The sequence below is a fragment of the Chaetura pelagica genome, unplaced genomic scaffold (genome assembly GCF_000747805.2).
Source record: "Chaetura pelagica isolate M959 unplaced genomic scaffold, ChaPel_1.0 scaffold275, whole genome shotgun sequence".
NCBI classification, from domain to species: domain Eukaryota; kingdom Metazoa; phylum Chordata; class Aves; order Apodiformes; family Apodidae; genus Chaetura; species Chaetura pelagica.
Genome location: NW_009953486.1, coordinates 4026213 through 4045679, shown reverse-complemented (window position 1 = coordinate 4045679; position 19467 = coordinate 4026213). Strand labels below are relative to the sequence as shown.

The window sequence follows — 19467 nt, the reverse complement described above, 5'->3', positions numbered from 1 at the left end:
ACAGTCGGAACATGTTTCCTAAAAATGGGAAGAAGCTGACGTAATCCTTAGGTTGCTGTCAGATATCCTTGGGGGAAGATTTTTGTCCATTTGTAAATTTGAAAAGGCTGTTTGTCTTGCCTTCAGGAGGCTGCTTCTGCAGCTGCTGTTCTTTGGTGGCAGTGAGTCTGCCCCTTTCACTAAGACACCGACCATGTCCCATCTGCTGATGCAGCCTCAAACTCTCCCAAAGCAACATCAGCCCCATGTTGTGTTCCCTAGGCATCCCAGGACTATGTAACAACTGCCAAGTTTGGTTTTATCTGCTTGCTTCAGAATAATCTATGTTGATCTTCACAGATTCGCTTTTTTTTAGTATTTTTGAAATATTTGCAGAAAGAACTATGTAAACATGGAACAAATGTGAAGTAGTGCAGTGGATTCTGCCTGTTCCTGTAGATACGAGTGTCCTTTGCTCACCTCCAGTAGGGCTGATTAAATTGCTCAGTGATCTTGAGGCTTGCCGCTGTAGCTGGTTGGGGCATTTAATGTAAATGTGACGTAACTGGAAAATTTAATCTATCTTGACCATAAAGAATTTCATGCAGTACCATTTGAGAAAAGTATCCATAAAGCTAGAAAAGAAAAAAGGATTCACAGGCTATTGAATGGGTTACTTAAAGAGTAAACAGTGATGTGATAGATGGAAATGTAATAGCAGGAAGCTACTAGTGACACTTCTTGAGAATGATTCTTCCTACTAATCTTGTGTAATGCTTTTGTAAGCAATTTTGGCATAAAAAGAGTACACAAAAAATGCTGTGAAGTTGGGAGGCTGAAGATGTGCAGCAGAATTGGGTGTCCTTGAAGGCTACAGCAAGAGAAACAGAATATGAGTTTCAGCAGAAAAACTACAAAATCACTTAATTTGAGTATAACATACTGCTATAATCACAAGCCTGTTAACCAAAGGAGGCTGGATAGAGTTACCAAGAGGCTGACATAATGTGGCTCTGAATGAGACAAATGTAGTAAGTGCAAACAGGCTGGAGGAGATAAGAGGGTATAAATGCTGTTGTCCAAGGCACTAGTAAAACTTCCTGGATGTATAATTAGAGTAGCTCTATAGAGCAGGGCAAGCCAGAGCAGGTGCAGAGAGTGAATGGGGAGCCTGGCCCAGAGAGCACCCACCAAGTCTGGCTGCTTTAGTTTACCAGCAAGCCAAGAGTTACTGTGATTGATGTCTTGGAGTGCACCAGAAGTAAATGACTCTTCCCCTTCTTTGATATTTAAGCATATGGGCGATATTGGTCTAGCACCAAGTAAACAGGCCATTGATAAATTTAGATGGAAACTAGAGGAAGGTTGCTGAGTATCTGAGCAGGGAGACTTTTCTGTTCCTTCTGCTCTTGGAAGGGAATGCTAGATCCTAGCAGGTGTTAGGGGTAGAGTTTTGCCTCCTTCATGTTCCTTGCTTCAGATTTCCTCTGTTCCTTTAGAAAGCAAGTTTACTCTAGGAAAACCAGAAGAGTTAGTCCTTCTGACTTTATTATTAACTTTGCCAGTAAACTGTTCTGAGAAAGGGAAGGGCATGTTAGGTAATCACCACCTCTCCTTTGCTATCCTTTTATAAAATACAGGGAGTGTAACAGGAACGTGTGAGAAAACTGGTATATCCATTTCTTCAGAAACACTTCAGAACGGATGTACATGGGGTCAATCCTTTGTGTTTGAAGTTTCGGAGACAAAAGTAGACTAACAAATATGACTTGTGTCGCTTCTCATTCCATTGATCTCTCAATGACTTTGCAGTTTTTGCTTGTGCTAGAATAGTTCTGGTGCCTTACCTGAAGGGTGATCAGTTTAGAAAGTGGTTGAAATAATTATCTCTGCCTAATGGATTCTGGTGCTTGTAAATTTGAAGATCATGTTAGTCATTCTGTTTCTTTGAACTCTGGGTTCTGATGAAAGCTATTCAGAAACTTTTGTCCAGAGGAAGAGGCTGATCTGATAAGGCATTTTGTAGGAATATATATTTTCACATAGTTCTTGTGAAAGGTATGTTTTTTCCAGTCAAAACAAAGGAGCCACATTCACAGTAGCAAATGCTCCAGCAATTAGGGCAGTTACATGGAACAGATCTTTCACAGAAATCCCCAGAAGTATGTGAATAAATGTTTAAACAGTTTGGTTTCCTCTTGAACAAAGTACATATTTTTGAGCTTCCCGTCTGGCTTTCAAGACATTTACTGAGTAATTTTTGTCAATGTGGCTTTCATGTATTGATCTAAAAATACAAGTGCTAACAACATTTGTGCTGTCAGGCCCTCTCTAGCTGCTTGCTCTTATGATTCAGTGAACAGGATGCAGAGCAGTGATCCTTTGGAGTTCAGAAATGGTTTCAGCACTGTCACTTGGGAGATAATGGTTTTCAAATGAGTTTTTAGTTGCACCCAGCAAAGCAAACAGATAAAACAGTAAATCTGGAGAAGTTCCATAAGCAGGGCATAGTTTGACTACCCAGTTGGATCTTACACATTATGTTGATTTGAAATAAGGTGAATTAAAAGGTAAGGTGAATTAAAAATGTATAATAACTTTTAAAGCATCTCATCTGAGAGAGTTTGCTGTCTTCCTTCTTTCCCAGGCTTAAAAGGCGTGTGGTTTGGACTTGATGATCTTGGAGGTCTTTCCAACCTTAATGATTCTATGGTTATTGGTAGCCACAGATTGTGTGCATAATAAAGACAGTACAGCCATAACAGATTCTGCTCATTGAAGGAGGCAAATGGTTTTCACTTCATTTGCAATAAATGGGATCTTTGGGTATCACTTTTATACTACAAACCTCTGTAATTAGTGCGTATGAATTTAGGCACATAATGTTAATAGCACTAATACTTCAAAGTAATCTAAAGTCTTGAACTGCTTTTCTTCTTAGTGATTGAATTGAGGGACTGAAGTAGCCTCATGGGTTGTAAAATATGAATTTTTAAACCTCACACCATTTTCTGTGTTAGCAGTAATTGTGGTGTATGCAAGCTTCATTTTAAATTTCAGGGGGTGGTAGCTTTTTGCAATATCTAATAACATGTTTGTCTAAACTACCTTGCTTATGTTCACAAATGCTGTGTCTCATGTTGAAGCCTTGTGTATGTTAATGTCACAGTAGTTAAATATCCAGGTGTCATTTGCAAAATGTAGGGGTACTAAGTGACCACTGTAACTAAAAGATAGTCTATCTATATTAAATACATTACTCTCCCTCTTCAATTTGCTTGAACTTTAGTTCGTCACCCAAAAAGAAGAATGGAAATTCATAACAATAAATAAAACCAAAAACCAAAAGCCTAGGAAGGGGTGCACACACACCCCAGACATGTCATTCCTCTCTGTCCCCTGAACGTAGTCATTTTCTGCATAAGTAATTTCTGGCATGTTTGTGATTTTTTTTTAATGTAGAGAAATCAATTTCTTTCATAGCTTTCAGAGATGAAGATTATATAGCATTTAACCACGAACTTCCAGCTATAAATTGGTAACCAAAAAAAAAAAAGCAACTTATTTTTCAGATGAGAAGTACTTGTACTTGATAAAGTGGATACCACAAGTCTCCTCTTTGTGGAGGAAATTTCTATCCTGAGATTTGAACCTCAAAGTTCAGAATGTTTCACTTGGCCTCTGTAGCTGTTCTCAGTAACCATCAGCACGTGTGTTCAACTATCCAAAATGCCAGGTTATTACTTCTAACCCAAGGGTGGAGGAACAAAAAAAATATACTTTTGAGAGTTTTTCCCTCAGTCCCAGATGATATGTAAATTATCCTATTTACTATAAACTGCTATTCTTATCTTGCCATAGTTGTGTATGGAATATTGTACAGTGATCAGCATTTCAAAAAATCTAGACTGAAGGAGTCTGTTTCACTTATTTGCATTTAAAATTTTGTTTTAAAGGGAGGTTCTCAGCTGCTGCTTCAGTCATAATGAACATTCAGTTTGAAATAATTTTAATGTTTGTATTTCTCAAATCTGGTAACTATATTGTCAGTGCATGACTATGCATCAGAGTAATGTTAATATAATGTATTTTGGGGGTTTTCTTGCAGTGATGCTGCAGCCTTTTGACTATGACCCTAATGAGAAAAGTAAACACAAGTTTATGGTTCAGTCTATGTTTGCTCCAGTTGATACTTCAGATATGGAAGCAGTAGTAAGTATTGAAATTAATTAAAATGGATTTCTTTCTGACTGTTGAATTTTATAAGACCTTTTACTGCTTTGCTTAAGGGCTGTTGTCAAACCACACTGGAATGATCCTTGAAAGCTTGGCCAGATTTCCATCTCTGTACATGGCGAGGTGTTTTTTCTTAATATTGAGCCCCAGGAATCTTGCACTGAAAGACACATTTGGTGTTTGTGGTTTCTTCTTTAGGACACTGCTGCCAGTAATGGAATGCCAAGCCATGAAACAGATGTTAAGTAGTTGTAATTTTTTTTTCAATATATCATTTTTTAGAAAAGCCAACTTGAACTATATATTTAAGAATAATATATTCTCAGTCTGTGGCATCTTTTATATTTTATGCTACTATTATCAGTCTTGAGTCTTCACTTCAGCAGCTCGTTTTCCCAGCAAGAACCAGGAGGATGATTTACATGTATTATATTTTTCTTTATCCCTCCCTTTGTCTAGTGTGGTTTAGATAGATGAAAGGCCCTTAGAGATTTTGTCCTGTGGACTGCAAATGAGAGTAAAAGAATCATGAAAAAAAGAAGGACAGAGGGCCTTGAAATTACATGTCAATTATATTAGGACAACTTGGAAAGGAACAAACCAGTATGTCAACTGGTGGCTTTCCTATAACAAGAAGATTTGCTGCAGCAAGATTTGCTACTGCAAGAAGGCACAAGGAATCTTTATCTAGTCAGTGTTTGTTAGTTTGAGATAATACTTATTGAGGACACAATGTAAAATTAAAAAAAAAAAAGGCCATTACTCTAAAGTGTTGGATTTGTGTGTGCTTGGATATATATGTACTACTTAAAACCAAAAAAAATAAGCCCAAAAAACCTGAGCATACAGATCATGGCTTTTTTACAGTCATCTGTACAATATGCAGCATCTTTGGAATAGCTTTTTAAAGCTGCAGCACTCTGCAGGGTTAAGAATTTCCCTTCTAAAAGAGATTTATGAAACTATATTGGTTTAATGGCATCAAAGTAAGATCCAGTGGGAGAAACAGCAATAATAATAAAATGTCTGCATCACTACAAAGATAAGCCAGTCTGCCTTTCTTTCTAACTCTTTAATTTTTATGAGTTACTTTATACTGTGAAATATGTTGTTTTGCTAGGAAGGAATGTTTTTTAGAACCTAAATGGCCTTTCAGTTTTCCAGAGCTCTCCAGACCACTGATTTCTTTTCTAACACTTGTTCAGTTCTCAGTTTTGTTTCCACTCTCCTGATCTCTTCCTATCTTGGATAAACAGGTGAGACAAATTATTGGAGTACTATAAAGCTTTCAACACTTTGCAGGCAGCCAAGGAGCTCAAAATAGAATTCTGACTTCAGCTACGGAAGAGCTGAAGTACGATTCAGCTATTTAGGATGAGTCAAATGCTTCTGCAGGTTGCTCAGGGGTTAGCCAGACCTGGACACCTGCTTGAGACAGGCTGAGCAAGACCTTGTGACCCCAACTACGGTCAAAGTGAGAAGTGTGTGAGAACTCCAGGACATAGATGTGGACACTTCTTGCTGCTAGGAATCAGTCTTTTCATTTCAGGCTTACAGCTGGTATCAAACAAAGATACATGACTGTTAATCCCTATTAAAAAATATTGGAAAGAAAATGTTTACTTTTAAAGAAAAACTTTAAGGAAACTTCTAAACTCCCTAGTTGAAGGGCAGAGAAGGATAGAGGGGAAGCTATCCCTTTCTGTCTGTAGCACATCTGTTATTGTTTAGACATAGATGCTGAAGAATAAGGTGGTGGAAAACAAGGAGGGGGAAGAACAATGGTGTGGTTCATACGAGTCAGAAAGAAAACCTCATGAAATTTGAAAAGCTTGACTAGGAACCCTGCTGAGCAAAGACTTCAGAACTGACATTTTCTACTGATTTGGGCTTTTGTTCTTTCCCTTCCTTTGAATGCACCATCATTTTTCTTTTTTTTTTTTTTTTTAATCAGGACCATAGCTCCCCCTATCTATGCTAATTACTCTTGCACAATTCCCAGTTCTCTCATAAATAACCTCTGTAAGTTTCAAGATGTTAAGAATTATTTCCTTCACCGTATCTGGTCTTTCTTTTAGGATACCAGTTGGTTGTGTTTAATTTCATCATGTACATGGTTAATGGTAACATCATAAATACCCATGGGGTTTTTCCTGAGTAAGGTGATGTGATTTTTTTTCTTAATACACTGCATTTTCCATCTGCATTATACTAATATATTTAATATTAAATTATTCCAGTGGAAAGAAGCAAAACCAGAAGAACTCATGGATTCGAAGCTTAGGTGTGTGTTTGAGCTACCAGCTGAAAATGATAAGCCTGTGAGTATTTTCAGATACATATTGAGTGTTTTAACTAATACCACAGTAAATCATGTAAAATGGCATGTTTATACAGCCAACTCTATAAGCAAAAGACAGAACCCTCTGTTTCGCTGCCTGGATGGCATCACCTTATGAAAACACAATATAAACTATTCAAAATCTTAGTGATGCTTAATGTAACTAACAGCTAATCTGAACAATGTAAGTGGGACACAAGCACAAATCTTCCAGTTGATGTGTTTTCATTTAGTGAAAGATCACAGGATAAAGAATATTTTAAAAGAAAGTGGAAGATTCTGGTTGATGGATATAAAGCTCAGAGTTTATACTGCAGTTAGAATCAACACCAATATAAATTTGCCTGTCCACCATTACCCTTTGCTTCCTTGATACAACACTGATTTAGCAAGGAAATTGGTAGAAAGCTAGCAAGGAAGACACAGATGCAGTATGGGATTATATTGCAATTAGCAACTATAATATTGTAGGATCCTTTTTTGTTAGGATAACGAATTCATTAATTTCTAGTGGAAGTACAAACATAGTGTCAAATACAGACATGGTAATGGATGGAATAAAGTGAAAAATGTTTCCTAGTATGCAGGTATGGAAAGCACAATTGTTCTACCTTGCACTGGGTAGCTTGTAATTACAACTATGTGTTATAATGTCACTATCATAGTCTCACTGTGACTGCTCTACATGAAAGGGGAGATAGATGTTACAGGGGAAAAATAATGGTGGTTGTTTATTTTGACACAGACACGTTTCAAGTGTGCACAGCTAGTTTTACCTGATTACCCCCTATATACCAGGTGTGTGGTGTTGATAACTAACTAAAAGTCACTCTATCCTTTTTTAACAGCATGACATAGAAATAAATAAAATTGTATCCACAACTGCAACAAAGACAGATTCCTCTATAATGTCTAAATCAATAAGTTCTTCTTTGGATGACACTGAAGTTAAGAAAGTAATGGAAGACTATAAGAGGCTTCAAGTAGAAGTTCAGAGATTACGAGAAGAGAATAAACAGTTTAAGGTAAAGATACCTTTTCCTTTTCAGATTTACCCATTTCCTGAAAAAGAAGCCTTCCAAATTATATGCTTTGCTACCTGACCGTGGCACAATATTGTAATATTGCATATAAATTAGAAGATAAGTTAGGTTTCTCTCTCTAAACTGAGAAAAAGTGTTGAAATCAATGCTTCCTTTGAAAGGAGTAAACAAGTCATGCAGTCAAGAGAAACTGATTTGATATCAATCCAAAGTAATTAATTCCTTCTCTTTTTTCCTTTTCCCACCTAATTTTCTCAGTCTGAATTAAGCATTCAGTTTTGAATTTTCTCATACTGATGGGAGCTTGAGGGCAGTGTTGTGCAAATACTATTTTAGTAACTGTACCTATAATACGCAGTTGAAATACCCGAAGTAAAAGAGATTAATAGGAAATATGCTTCCTGTCATATCCAGCACATTGCTGTGAAATCGAGTTCTTGAGTAGCCCTGTGCTGAACAACTCTATTTACAGTAGTTTCAGTTGCTATAAATGTCTAGTTTAATAGATAAAAACACCAGTGAAAATTTGGAATTTGTGACTATTGGAGTCCCATGAAAGGAGCTGTGTTCTGTCAGCTCTGAGGCTGCTTGGCTGGCTGATGCATGAACATTTGTAAACCAGTTATGTTTTGCACATAGAAATAATACATGTATATAGCTGAGACATGACCTTAACTTCTCCTTGTGTTTTGCCAGCATCTCACAATACTTGTTTTTGCAAGTCAGTCTTGAGTAGAAAGTCTACAGGAGATACTTAGAATTGAGCTGATACCGTAAAGTAGCATCTTCAAACAGTGAGCTGTTTGTTCCCTTTGTGGAGTGTTAGAAAAGTCTGTAACACATCAGAAAACGATGTTAAATGACTGCCAGCCACCAGGTGCTGTCAGTGTCAGACTAGAGTCATTGCCAAAAGGAAGTTAAAATATTTTAAATGAAAGTGTTTTCTTTCTAGCAGTAAAATTACTGTATAGATAAATAACATTCTATTGTTCACATGAGTCATTTGTCCCCATCCAGAGTTACAGCAGTAAGCCTGAGGTATCAGGTGGTCTGTGGCTTTTAATAAGTAAATAATTCTTTAAAAGTTTTCCTCTAGAACATTAGGTGCCTCCTTATATTTAAAAGTGAAAACCACTGACCTATACTGAGCCTTTAAATTTCATTTCTCTGACAAATTTTAAGGCTGCAGTAACTTTTATTGTAATTTTATTTCTTGAGTATTTTTTAATATATAGACTGGAAGGTTTTGCTTGAGTATCTTATACTTTTGCACTACAATACTGTATCACAAATTCTAACATTGCTTCAGCTGTACACAAGTTTTAGGTCACAGAAGGCTCACTTTGCCGTCTCCTGAAGTTCTCTGTTTGTGGAATGGAGTGTGCTAACACACAGCTGTGCTGCACAACACTTCAGATCAAGATGTAGGGAGTATCATCTCCACTTGAAATTATAACTGGTGTTATGATGTTATTTTATCTGTTGTCCCATATATCCTTAAATCAAGAGAGCTGTCAAACTCCTACCAAGAAAATATCCCAATTATTGCCATTAGTTTCATGTCAACATGTCAGCTTTAATATGATGGGGGAAATAGATTTTCCTTCAAATGCTGGTAAAATGTGCTTGTGACATCTAACTAGGGGAATGATGAGAATAATTGCCTTAAAGTTGCATATTTTTCACAACCTATCTTAGTTGTATTGGAAAGCATCCTCCCCAACAGTGCTGTATTTGCTTACAGAGCAGGTAAAGCATCTTCATGCCTTTCCCTCCATCATTGTTTTTGAAGTTCCGGAGCTGTCTCCAGACTCTGGACAAGTATTCTCACAGGCTTCCTCATTCCTTCCCTTGTTACCTTAGTCAGCAGGAGAAAACTTCCAAGAGCATGTGAGTTTGCTCTGCTGGTCAGGTAGGTACAGAATTCCTCTTAAACCTCATTATCTTCCTTATCAGGATTGTCTAGGAAACAAAGCTCTAAATTATTTGTAAATTAGTTTTTGTCTATTTTATTATGCCCACTTAAATTAAAATGAGGGTGAATATTTAAGGTCTTTTTTCAGAAGAAATAATCAGTACATCTCCCTTCAGGAAGAAGATGGACTGCGGATGAGGAAGGCACCCCAGACAAACAACCCAATATCTGCTTCTGCAGCTGTTGTCAAGGACGAAGGGCTCAGCTCCAGACTACTTGCTTTGGTTGTTTTGTTCTTTGTCTTTGGTGTAATTATAGGAAAAATAGCCTTGTAGAGGCAGCATGCTGGAAATTGTAAATTGGTTTGATGGTTCTGCCATATCATTGGATTAAATTTATTCATAACAATGTTTAAAAAAAAATTAATGTATGACATCTCACAGGTCTTGCCTTTAAATTACCCCTGCACAAATACTATGTAACATAATCTAGAAAGTTTAAAATGTACAATGAGTGACTGAATGAAAGAGAATATGCTTCAGTGATGAAGGGGGGGAGAAAATAATGAGTTAACACTACAATGGAATATTGTATATGTGATTTTAAACATTCTTAGACCCTGGTACATGTTGCTGGATTACCTCTTTTTAAAAAACAAAAAAAGGAAAAATAGAAAATATTCCTCCACTGCTGGAGCTGGCCCTATTGGTTGTTTGGAGTTGGGTTAGGCAGGAGGTGTTGATAACTTCTGTAAAATATGTTAATCCACCATTCTACTCATAAATTTAACAGTTTCTGTCAGTGTCTTCAACTCTGTGCAAGTTACCAATTTCTTGGCACTTAAATGAATAGTGAGAAGCTGAAGAGAATTGTACATGGCAGTGCTGAGTGTGCTGGGCATCATGAAGAGGCATTTATTGACTGGTAGGACGCTTATTTGGAATAAAGGTCAATGCCTTGTTCTCATAAAGGGACCAAGCTACATTGCTGTTGGTTCATTTAGTTGAATTAAAATGTTATTCAGAGATGTTTAATGCATATTTAACTTATTTAATGTATTTCATCTCATGTTTCCTTATTGTCACAAAATTGACTAATACTTTATGGTATGAAAATACCATATGGTCACTGTTTAAAGCCAGTGACTAGAAATGAAAATTTGCTGCTGTAGTGATGTGAGATTCTTCTGCCTCCTGGTATTTGGGCACTACACAGTTGTGGGGAGTTATGATCGTCTGAGCATTGAAGAAACAGTGGTCAGGAAACTGTTTTTGTATGTAAATAAGTCTATCTAGGGGAAAAAATATTAGTAGTAAACTAGTCCTATGCCGTAAAAGACCAATCCTGTTTGACTATGTAGCATCTAAAAAAAAAAAAAAAAAAGACAAGAAAAATTAAATAAAGCCCCCAAATTAATGTTTCCTTTGTTACTTTTGTCATGTTCTCAGTTTTAGAGGTGGGGAGGAAACAGTATTCTCTGTCAACTTAGTTTGCTTATGGCATAAGGAAAGCTGCAGCCTTGTTTCAGGATGTTTTGGTGTGTTTTGTTTTGTTTTTTCAACCTTATTTTAAAATCAGTTCCAACAACACCATCCTGAGCTTGATACACAGAAGTGTTGTTCAGATTAATTATGCTGACTGCCCAGGTACAAGGTAACTTCCCATTTTTCAGTTTGTTTGGGCTCAGTTGTTAAGATGCTTGGTAGCACTTTGAAAGTAAGATTGAGATAGTTTTGTTTCTGAGCATTCTTCTAGTACAAAATGCATAAACTCAGTGGGTTTTAACATGTTGAACTTCAGTAGATGAAATAGGTTTTGAGGAAGTGAACTCATGTATTCTTTGATGGTAGGTTCAAAAACTATCAGTGACAGCAGTTTTTGTAACACCTTTCAGGATTAAGGTATGTCTTCTAACAGTGACTTCTTCCATTCCTTTATTACTCTTGTGATTTCTTGAGAAAGCTGTTTGCACTGCAACCTGTTTGCTACACTCATTGACCTTTATATTGGTTCCACTTCTGTCTCAAGGATTTCTTGCTTTGCAAGTGCAAATAAGTAAAATTTTATGTGAGGCATAATAAGAAAATAGGAAAAAATGTTAACTCTTGTGTTCAGCTTATGAACACAACTGTCAAAGTAGTTTTAGAAAGTCCAACAGAAATGAGAGGTGTATCTTTAGCATTTTAAAATGGTAGTGCCTTGTCTGCCTAAGAGGGAAGTGACAGAGCTGTTAAAGTGTGCCTGTGAAGTGCAGAGGAGATGAGCTGGAAAGAACAAAGCAGGGACTTAGTTTGGCAAATTGGGCAGAACTGATGCAAAATGATCTTTTCTGGGCAGTAGAAGCTAATGAAAACTTTTACATGAAATGTTTGAGAAGAATCTTTTCAGAAAGACAAGGTTGTAAGTGATGTTGCAAAATCTATTTTCTTGGTTTTGGGAATATATTTGAGAAAGCCTTTATTGAAGGGAAACTGAGCTCTGCATTGTAAAGAGGCATAAATATCTTGATCTCACTAAAAATGTGTTATCAGAAGAGTTGAATTCCTAATTTGCTTTAAAAAAAAAAAAAATAACTTTTTTTGAGACCTGTTTGTTCTGCTGAAAAAACTCTCAAAAAAAGTTGTAAAAAAAAATAAAAATTATTGTCTTCATAGGGTAAAAGGAGAGAGTCAAAGCTTTAAACTGGTCTCTTCTGACTGTATCTGTAAGAAAGTTCCAGGCAAATTTTACACACACCATTTGCTACCACAGTTGATTTTGGGGGCACAGGCAGCTCCCAGGTGAAGGGAGGAGCCAGCAGGATGTCTGTCTGCCTTCCAGTGTTCAGTAGTTACTTCCTAGTGATCTGTAACAACTTGAAACAGTCATTTGTGAGCAAAGTTATTCCTGTTGTTTCCACTGCAGGATTATTAGGAGGTCCCAGAAAACAGTCATGCGTTGCGAGGTGCCAGACAAATGTGTGATGGAGGAGTCCAGCAGAGGACCTCAGTTCAGAATCTGTTGGTAGCAACTGTAGCCTGCAGCTGGGACTGAGCCATACCATTAGTCCTAAACAAGACTGTTGAATTGACTGCTTATATTTTGGAACTTGACACAATTCTTAGGCCTTTCCTAGCTGTTTCTGACAACAGCCTTGAATAGACAGTAGCACTGAATTGTCTGGCTAATGCTTTTGCTTTTGCTGAGCTTAAAATAAAACAACTGATTGGTGGAATCATTACCTGTCTGTTTGACCAGACCTTTGTTTCATATTCATATCTAGAAAGAAATCCAAGGATGTTTTCTTCCAAGATTCCTGGAAGTCCAATCTGTAGATACATTGCAAAAATACATTGCATGGGGATAGCCTTAAGCCACCTGGATCTTCTTTAAGTTGTTATTTTCATAATGACACAAGAGCAAATGTTTTCATGAAGTATTCATAGAAAGAGAATTATTCTGGGGCGTGTTGTGTATCTCAGGAAGCTATGCATAAAACATAGAGTTTCTAAATAAGATCATTGTCTGGTGTCCTAACACACCAGGTATTAGAAGAATTTAATTGATACATAACAGTAGAAATCAAGTTATTACTTTAATTATTGTCCTTACTGTTATTTTAAGATGCATATTTGCATGTACATTTATTGTTTATTTTTGTGAGAGCCAGTAGAAGCTGCTTAGGTAGTCCTGGTTTTGTGGAGCTTTGCACTCCTGTCTGCACTCTTAGAGGATATTTGGTATAAATGGGTATCTAAAATGCCCTGAAGCCTAGTACTAGGAAATGAATGGAAAATGGCTTCTACTATTTTAACATAGTTATCCACACCTCAAAGCAAAAACTCCATGCATGAATGATCACAACTGTTGCTGTGCATTAGCTGCTCTTGGCTGTGAATGCACCAATGGAATTATTGCATCTGCAGGGTAGGCACCCAGTTCAAGTTACTGCTGAAAAGCTTTAGGGGTTGAAGGGCACGATAACAGGATGTGTGTCATGTTGAGAGGGATTGATGTACCATAATACAAGATTCTAAAAATGCAGGATTGTAATAGCTGGATGGTGGTATTCCATGTTACTTTTTTGTCCTGAAGTGCTGTTGGTGGGCTACAGTTGGAACCTGACTTGCAAATCACCAGAGCTTCTTCTCTTCAATAAACTGTAAAGGGTTTACATTCACTGCACATATAAATTTATAAATCTTATTGCAGTCTTGACTTAGCAATCTGCATATTTACATAGCGGTGTGCACAAAAAATGGATTGTTAATGCCTTAGGACACTTGATGTTGCAGCTGCCTACAGAAAGAAAAGTGTAATCCCTTTTATTTAGAAACCATGTATGATACTTTCATCCCTTCATGGAAGCACTTCCTTAATTCTCAGGCACAATAGTGACTTAACTCTAATATGCTAAGGTTTTGAAACTATACTCCTCTTGCTCTACATGATGTCCTGACATACAGTATCCTGAGTTCTGTTTTCTATATAAAGTAACTGAGAAAAAACCCCAACAAACACAACAAAAAATCCCTCTGTTTGAAATTAAAGAACATGTAAAAAAAGCACTCTGAACTTCATGTTTGTCATGGCTGTTTTACAGCTGCAATAGCACTTCACCGCAGCACTGAAGCAGCTTGGGCTGGAGAGCCACTTTTTCATTGTTTGAAAATGGGTTAAGCATCCATTACTCAAATCCTCAAGTGAGCAAGTTGAGAAGGGGCAGGTGGCAACTGATTTCAGTGTACATAGTTGAGATGATTATTTTTTTTTGCAACTGAAACACTAAAAAAAAAGTAATTGTGCAGGAGTGAGACTAGTTCAATGCCATGTGTGGAAGTTGCTATTCTTTGTAATCAGATGCATGTTTACAAATTTTATTTACTAATTAAAAAATATTTTTATAAACCCATGTTCAGGCATTTTAGAAAGAGGAGCAACTACTGAGCAAGGCTCCTTGCTCATCTAGTGAAAAGTAACAGTTCCCTGGGTATGCTTCATTAAAAGATGACAATGGGATACAGTGCTAGTATAAATCATCTGTTACAGTTAGATAAACAGTGGGATTTATTGTTTAAGCAGGGAAATGCTGGTGTCCTTTGACCATGACCAATTAAGATTTCTTTATATTATGCTGACAGCTTCTTGTATACTGCATCACTTTGTCTAATGTGTGTCAGTGCAAAAGTGACATTACTCATTGTGCTGTTACTTCTATTTTTATTAGCTTCAGAGGACAAAGTAATTGTGTGTTTCCACTACTCTAGTCTGCTTAACTATAAAATTTGTTTCTTTTATTAATGGGTTGATTTTTTTTTTCCTGGATAAATAGACATTATTTTTTAAAATAACATAAGAGCCAGAAATCTCTTACATGTACTATTCTAATAAGTATGCACTTGCACGCTTCCAGAATTACTCTATATCTGTCATTTACTCACTGTTTCCTGTGGCTTCATTTCCTTTTACAGAACTTCTTTCACATTTGTACTTTAAAGAGTAAAACTTTAAAAAACTTGACTGAACTTCCTTTTAGATTTTTTTTTTCTGTTCTGAAGCATCTGCACAAGTGAAAACTAGAAAAAGGAATGCTGAGTCTATGAGTACAGAAACTTAAAGCAAACTTGAACTTTGGATCTTTCCTCCTATGATCTGTCATTAGAAAATGGCCTTTTCCAGATGGCAAAACAAAAGAAGTTAAGAAAGCAAATGAATTAAGAATTAACTGAAGCCGCATATTACAAGTTGACATTATACATCTGGCATTTCTGTTTGTGTTTCTGCACCAGTACATTTCATTCCTCTAAGTTCCTAATACCGTGATTATTTTTTAATTATTTTTTTATTTTTATTTTTTCAAGATTTTGAAGTGCCTACGAAGAACTGAGGAGAACAGCCTGGAGTAACATATTGCTCCCAGTTTAGCTATACTTCATTTTTTTTAATCAAATCTTTTTCTTCAGTGGATAAACTCACAAAATTAGAAAAGCCTCTTGAACTCCCTCATGTTTGAGTTGGCAAAATTCCCACACACAATTATCCACACACAACTACTTTTAAAAGACCTTTATTAAGGCTGTACAAAGTCAAGCACTCAAGTTAGGAAATGGCAAAACCCAAGTTTGTGGCTCTGGTTTGGCCACTTTTGTGAGTATGCTGCACTATCTGCTTGAGCCTTCAGGAGTTGGTCAGAAAGTGAGCCAGGGCTGCCTAGAAGGTGTCTAAAACTGCCCAGCTTTGTGTGTCTGACATTATCAAATCTTTTATTCTCTTCAGATATGTATAATTGGGTTGTTTAAAATTGAACTTACACAAAATACGAAGATCCCATTTTTTATCCCATGTGTTGTGTGTGTGAGGACTGAGTCCTGTGTTCTGCCCCTGGACACCCGTTCTTGTCTGAAGCATCAGTGTGGTGGGAAGTCACTGAGCTGGAGCAGCAGGTTCTGTTTTCACATTTCACAAGCAGGCCACACACAAGCATGATTTGAGCCAGGAATTTTTGCTTCAGTTCTGAGCACAAAAGAGCATTTCCATGAAGGCTGCCGACTCTCAGCCCAGTTTCTTTCCTGATCTATTCTGCCTGAGCTGTCAAATCTCACTCCATTCCCTCCCTCAGCCCCTTGGTTCCGTCCAAGTCATCCGTGTTCCTTCACTGCTCCTTGGCTAAAAAACTGACTTTCAGTGGAGCATCTTTAAATGTTTTTTCTTCTTTGCTGCCCGTTTATTTTCCGTCTCAAGTCTCTTTCTTCCCATCACCCTTCCAGTCTTGCTCTTCCCTGGCAGAACTCTCCTGTGACATGGCTCACTCGGCTCCGAGATGCCTCTTCCCGCCCCAGGGAGCCACTCACCTTAAAAAACTGACTTTCAGTGGAGCATCTTTAAATGTTTTTTCTTCTTTGCTGCCCGTTTATTTTCCGTCTCAAGTCTCTTTCTTCCCATCACCCTTCCAGTCTTGCTCTTCCCTGGCAGAACTCTCCTGTGACATGGCTCACTCGGCTCCGAGATGCCTCTTCCCACCCCAGGGAGCCACTCACCTTTTTGCTTCCTTTTTGAACAAATTGCTTCTTCTTCCTCCTCACTCCATGTAGAGTTTGGAGCAGTAAGTGTTGTCAACCATCTCCTATCTCTAGCTTGTTTCTGCTGTTCTAATGCAGTATATTATTTAAAGTAAAAAGCAGGCTTTTATCTTTAGTGTGGATTGATTATCAAATGAAGCACTAGCTCAGTGCTGTTAATATATCAAAAAGTATTTTAAAACTTTTTTGTGTGTTTTGTTTCAGTTTAAGAAGTGTTTGGGAAATGGAAAGCTCAAAAAACACTCTAAGGTATTTTAAACTGGGCCAGGGGGAAGGTCATGAACGTGGCTAATTGGAAAAATGTTAATTGAGCTGTGAAGAGTTGATCAGACCCATGATTATGTTTGTCCAGCAAACCCAGCTCATGCTTTAAATTGTTGTGTCTGCTGGAGAAGCAGGAAATTGCAAAGGCACCTTGTCTGAGTAGCTGGTGATACTAAAGAAGGTAGAAAAAGTCATGCTCAGACGTAGTCCAAGAAGCTAGGAAGTGTATTCAGAGTGTTTGAAATTTTTTATCTGCTTTTTGGAGTGGTTAAAAATTATTAAACTTTTTAAAGGTATTATAGAAGTGAATGGGGAAGTTTTCCAAGATGTGCCCACTATAATTGATTTTCAGCTGGTACTGACCTGCCAGTTCATCTCTTAGCCTGGTTTTTCATCACAGGTAAAATAAAAATGTGTCTGGTTTTGTGCAGTTAAAAAGAATCCAGTAGTGAGGACTAATGTTCATTGTCTATACCCTAGACCTGGTTTTTAATGCAGTGCTAGAGATGAAACAAAGTTATGTGGTTTTGTCTTATTTCTGTCAGATAAAGAGAAATGAATCACAGATTCATAGAAGTTGGGATCCTGAGCACATTCAAGCTAGGCAAACAGCCATGCAAACTGCTAGTAAATGTAACTGGTGCTTCCAAGGGGCACAGCTGAACAAATTCAGTATCAAATCTGGTAGCGAAAACTGAATTAGAATTGGCAGTTTTCTAAGTGAAATCTGTGAAATGGCCAAAAACCCAACAGTTCTGCAGTTGAGATGGGGGACAACTTTGGCTAACCACCCATCCTATTTCAGTGATGAAATGAAGGGAGGAATTAGATGTAAATTAATATAGAACAAATATGAAAAAAGGAAGTAGACAGCAATCCACTCAAAATGAGAATTATGAAGTGTAGAAAAGTAATAAGCAATATCCAAAGGAAAAGAATGATGTATGGGTTGGAGTGCTTGGTGAGGGCAATAGAACTGGAGGAAATCTTTGCCATAGGGTAAGGACCATTCCTAGATGCAGGTGGTAATGCTAGTGATGATGTAGGAGAACTGGAAAGGTGATGTCATTCATTAGCAATGCTTAATATTAAAAATTAACATTTTTTAATTCAGTAGGTCTAGAAACCTTGTATCAGTGCTTCTAAGGGAGCTGCCTGGAGCAGTGTCTGAGCCACAGATAGGGATGGTAAGCAGGGCATGGCTGAGTGAGCTTGACAGCCCCAGGGAAGAGATGGAACAGGAGATGAATGTTAATGAGGGAGCCTGATGTGAGTCACTTCTTTCTATCTTTGTTTTTCAGTTTTCTTTGGGATTAGAGTGAACTGAGTGTACCTGGGCCCCTGCAAAGCTTGGTGTTTTCTGACAATTGCATCTTTCAGAGGGTTGTTCAGGGGGAACCATAATGAAATGGGGATGCACATAAAAGGGTTCTCCTGGGACCAGTGGTTCCACATCACTGAAGATAGATATAAAATGACCACTGATAAAATGTCACCATTACAAAAATACCCATACCCTGGACTAGAGTAAGAGCTCCATGTGTTTCCACTAGAGTCCCAGGATAAAAGACTAATGAATAAGAATGTGTTCTTGTTTTTAATTACCATTAGCAGTAAGTTATTATACTTCTGTATGCCTCAGCTGTGAGAGTTGGGAATTTTGGATGTAATTTGGATATTTACATTTTAAAAGAGAAGCTGAGTAATTGGAATGAATGAAAAAAAAAAAGAATAAAAAATTACTAGTGGAGTGTGAAAATGCCTTAGAGAGGGTGATCCAGAAACTCAGCTGAATTTATCTACCAAAAATGAGAATGTCTTTGATTACAGTGCACAAGTACCTTCATGGGGAGAAAACACTGAACACTGCAGCTCTCTGATCTTAAAAAGAGCAACACAACAAGAATAACTGACTGGCAATCGAAGCCAGGCAAATTCAAATTTGAAAAAGGCTCAAATTCTTAAGAGAGAATAACTGTGTAATTTAGGAATGTTTCTCCAAAAACTGTGAACAGAACAATAAAAGTTATGATATTTATGCAAATAGCTTTTTCATGGCTCTTTTTTCTTTCAGAAGTGTACTTAAAGGAGATGGAAACAGGACAAAGAGGCTCCTGATGAGGCCTTCATAGGGAAGTTCAGTCAGCATAGCCCATCCCTTAGGAGAAACTGTGTAGCTGTGTCTAACCGTGGCCTTCAGCATTTTGTTACTATGTAAATGGAAAAAAAAGTACCTGCACACAACTCACATCCTTGGGGATAAATGTAGGGAAGGAATTGCTTTCCCTCTCTTCCACCCACCCTCCAAAGACAGCACAAGGCTGTCCCCTGTTCTTCCATGGGCAACTTTGGGTCCCACAGGATTGTGTAGCTCTGTTGAGATGAGTCATGGGAGCCTCTCCTCAAGGCTGCAGTGAGTGAGTGCTCTGGCATAGATATGGGAAGCAGGTCTGCTGAAGAAGTCATGTCATGGGGATGGTTTACATGAGATGCAGCTCTGCTACTCCACACTTGCCCCATTTCATACCATCTCAACAGAGACATCCTGAAGGAGACACCACATTCTCCAAGATGCATTTCCAGTTCTTCAAATATTTGCCCATGGATCTCCACGTAGCAGGAGGCAACAAA

General features: G+C 37.6%; 1 protein-coding gene across 1 annotated transcript in view; it reads left to right on the top strand.

Moving 5' to 3' along the window:
• Positions 1-10926, top strand: part of VAPB (VAMP (vesicle-associated membrane protein)-associated protein B and C) — a 14021-nt gene extending 3095 nt beyond the window's left edge. Inside the window, exons 2-5 of the mRNA XM_009998634.1 lie at positions 4088-4191; positions 6456-6536; positions 7405-7581; positions 9691-10926. Coding sequence (XP_009996936.1) covers positions 4090-4191; positions 6456-6536; positions 7405-7581; positions 9691-9849 — 519 coding nt within the window. The 5' untranslated portion in view covers positions 4088-4089 and the 3' untranslated portion in view covers positions 9850-10926. The remainder of the gene's footprint in view (positions 1-4087; positions 4192-6455; positions 6537-7404; positions 7582-9690) is intronic.
• Positions 10927-19467: the final 8541 nt, after the last annotated feature.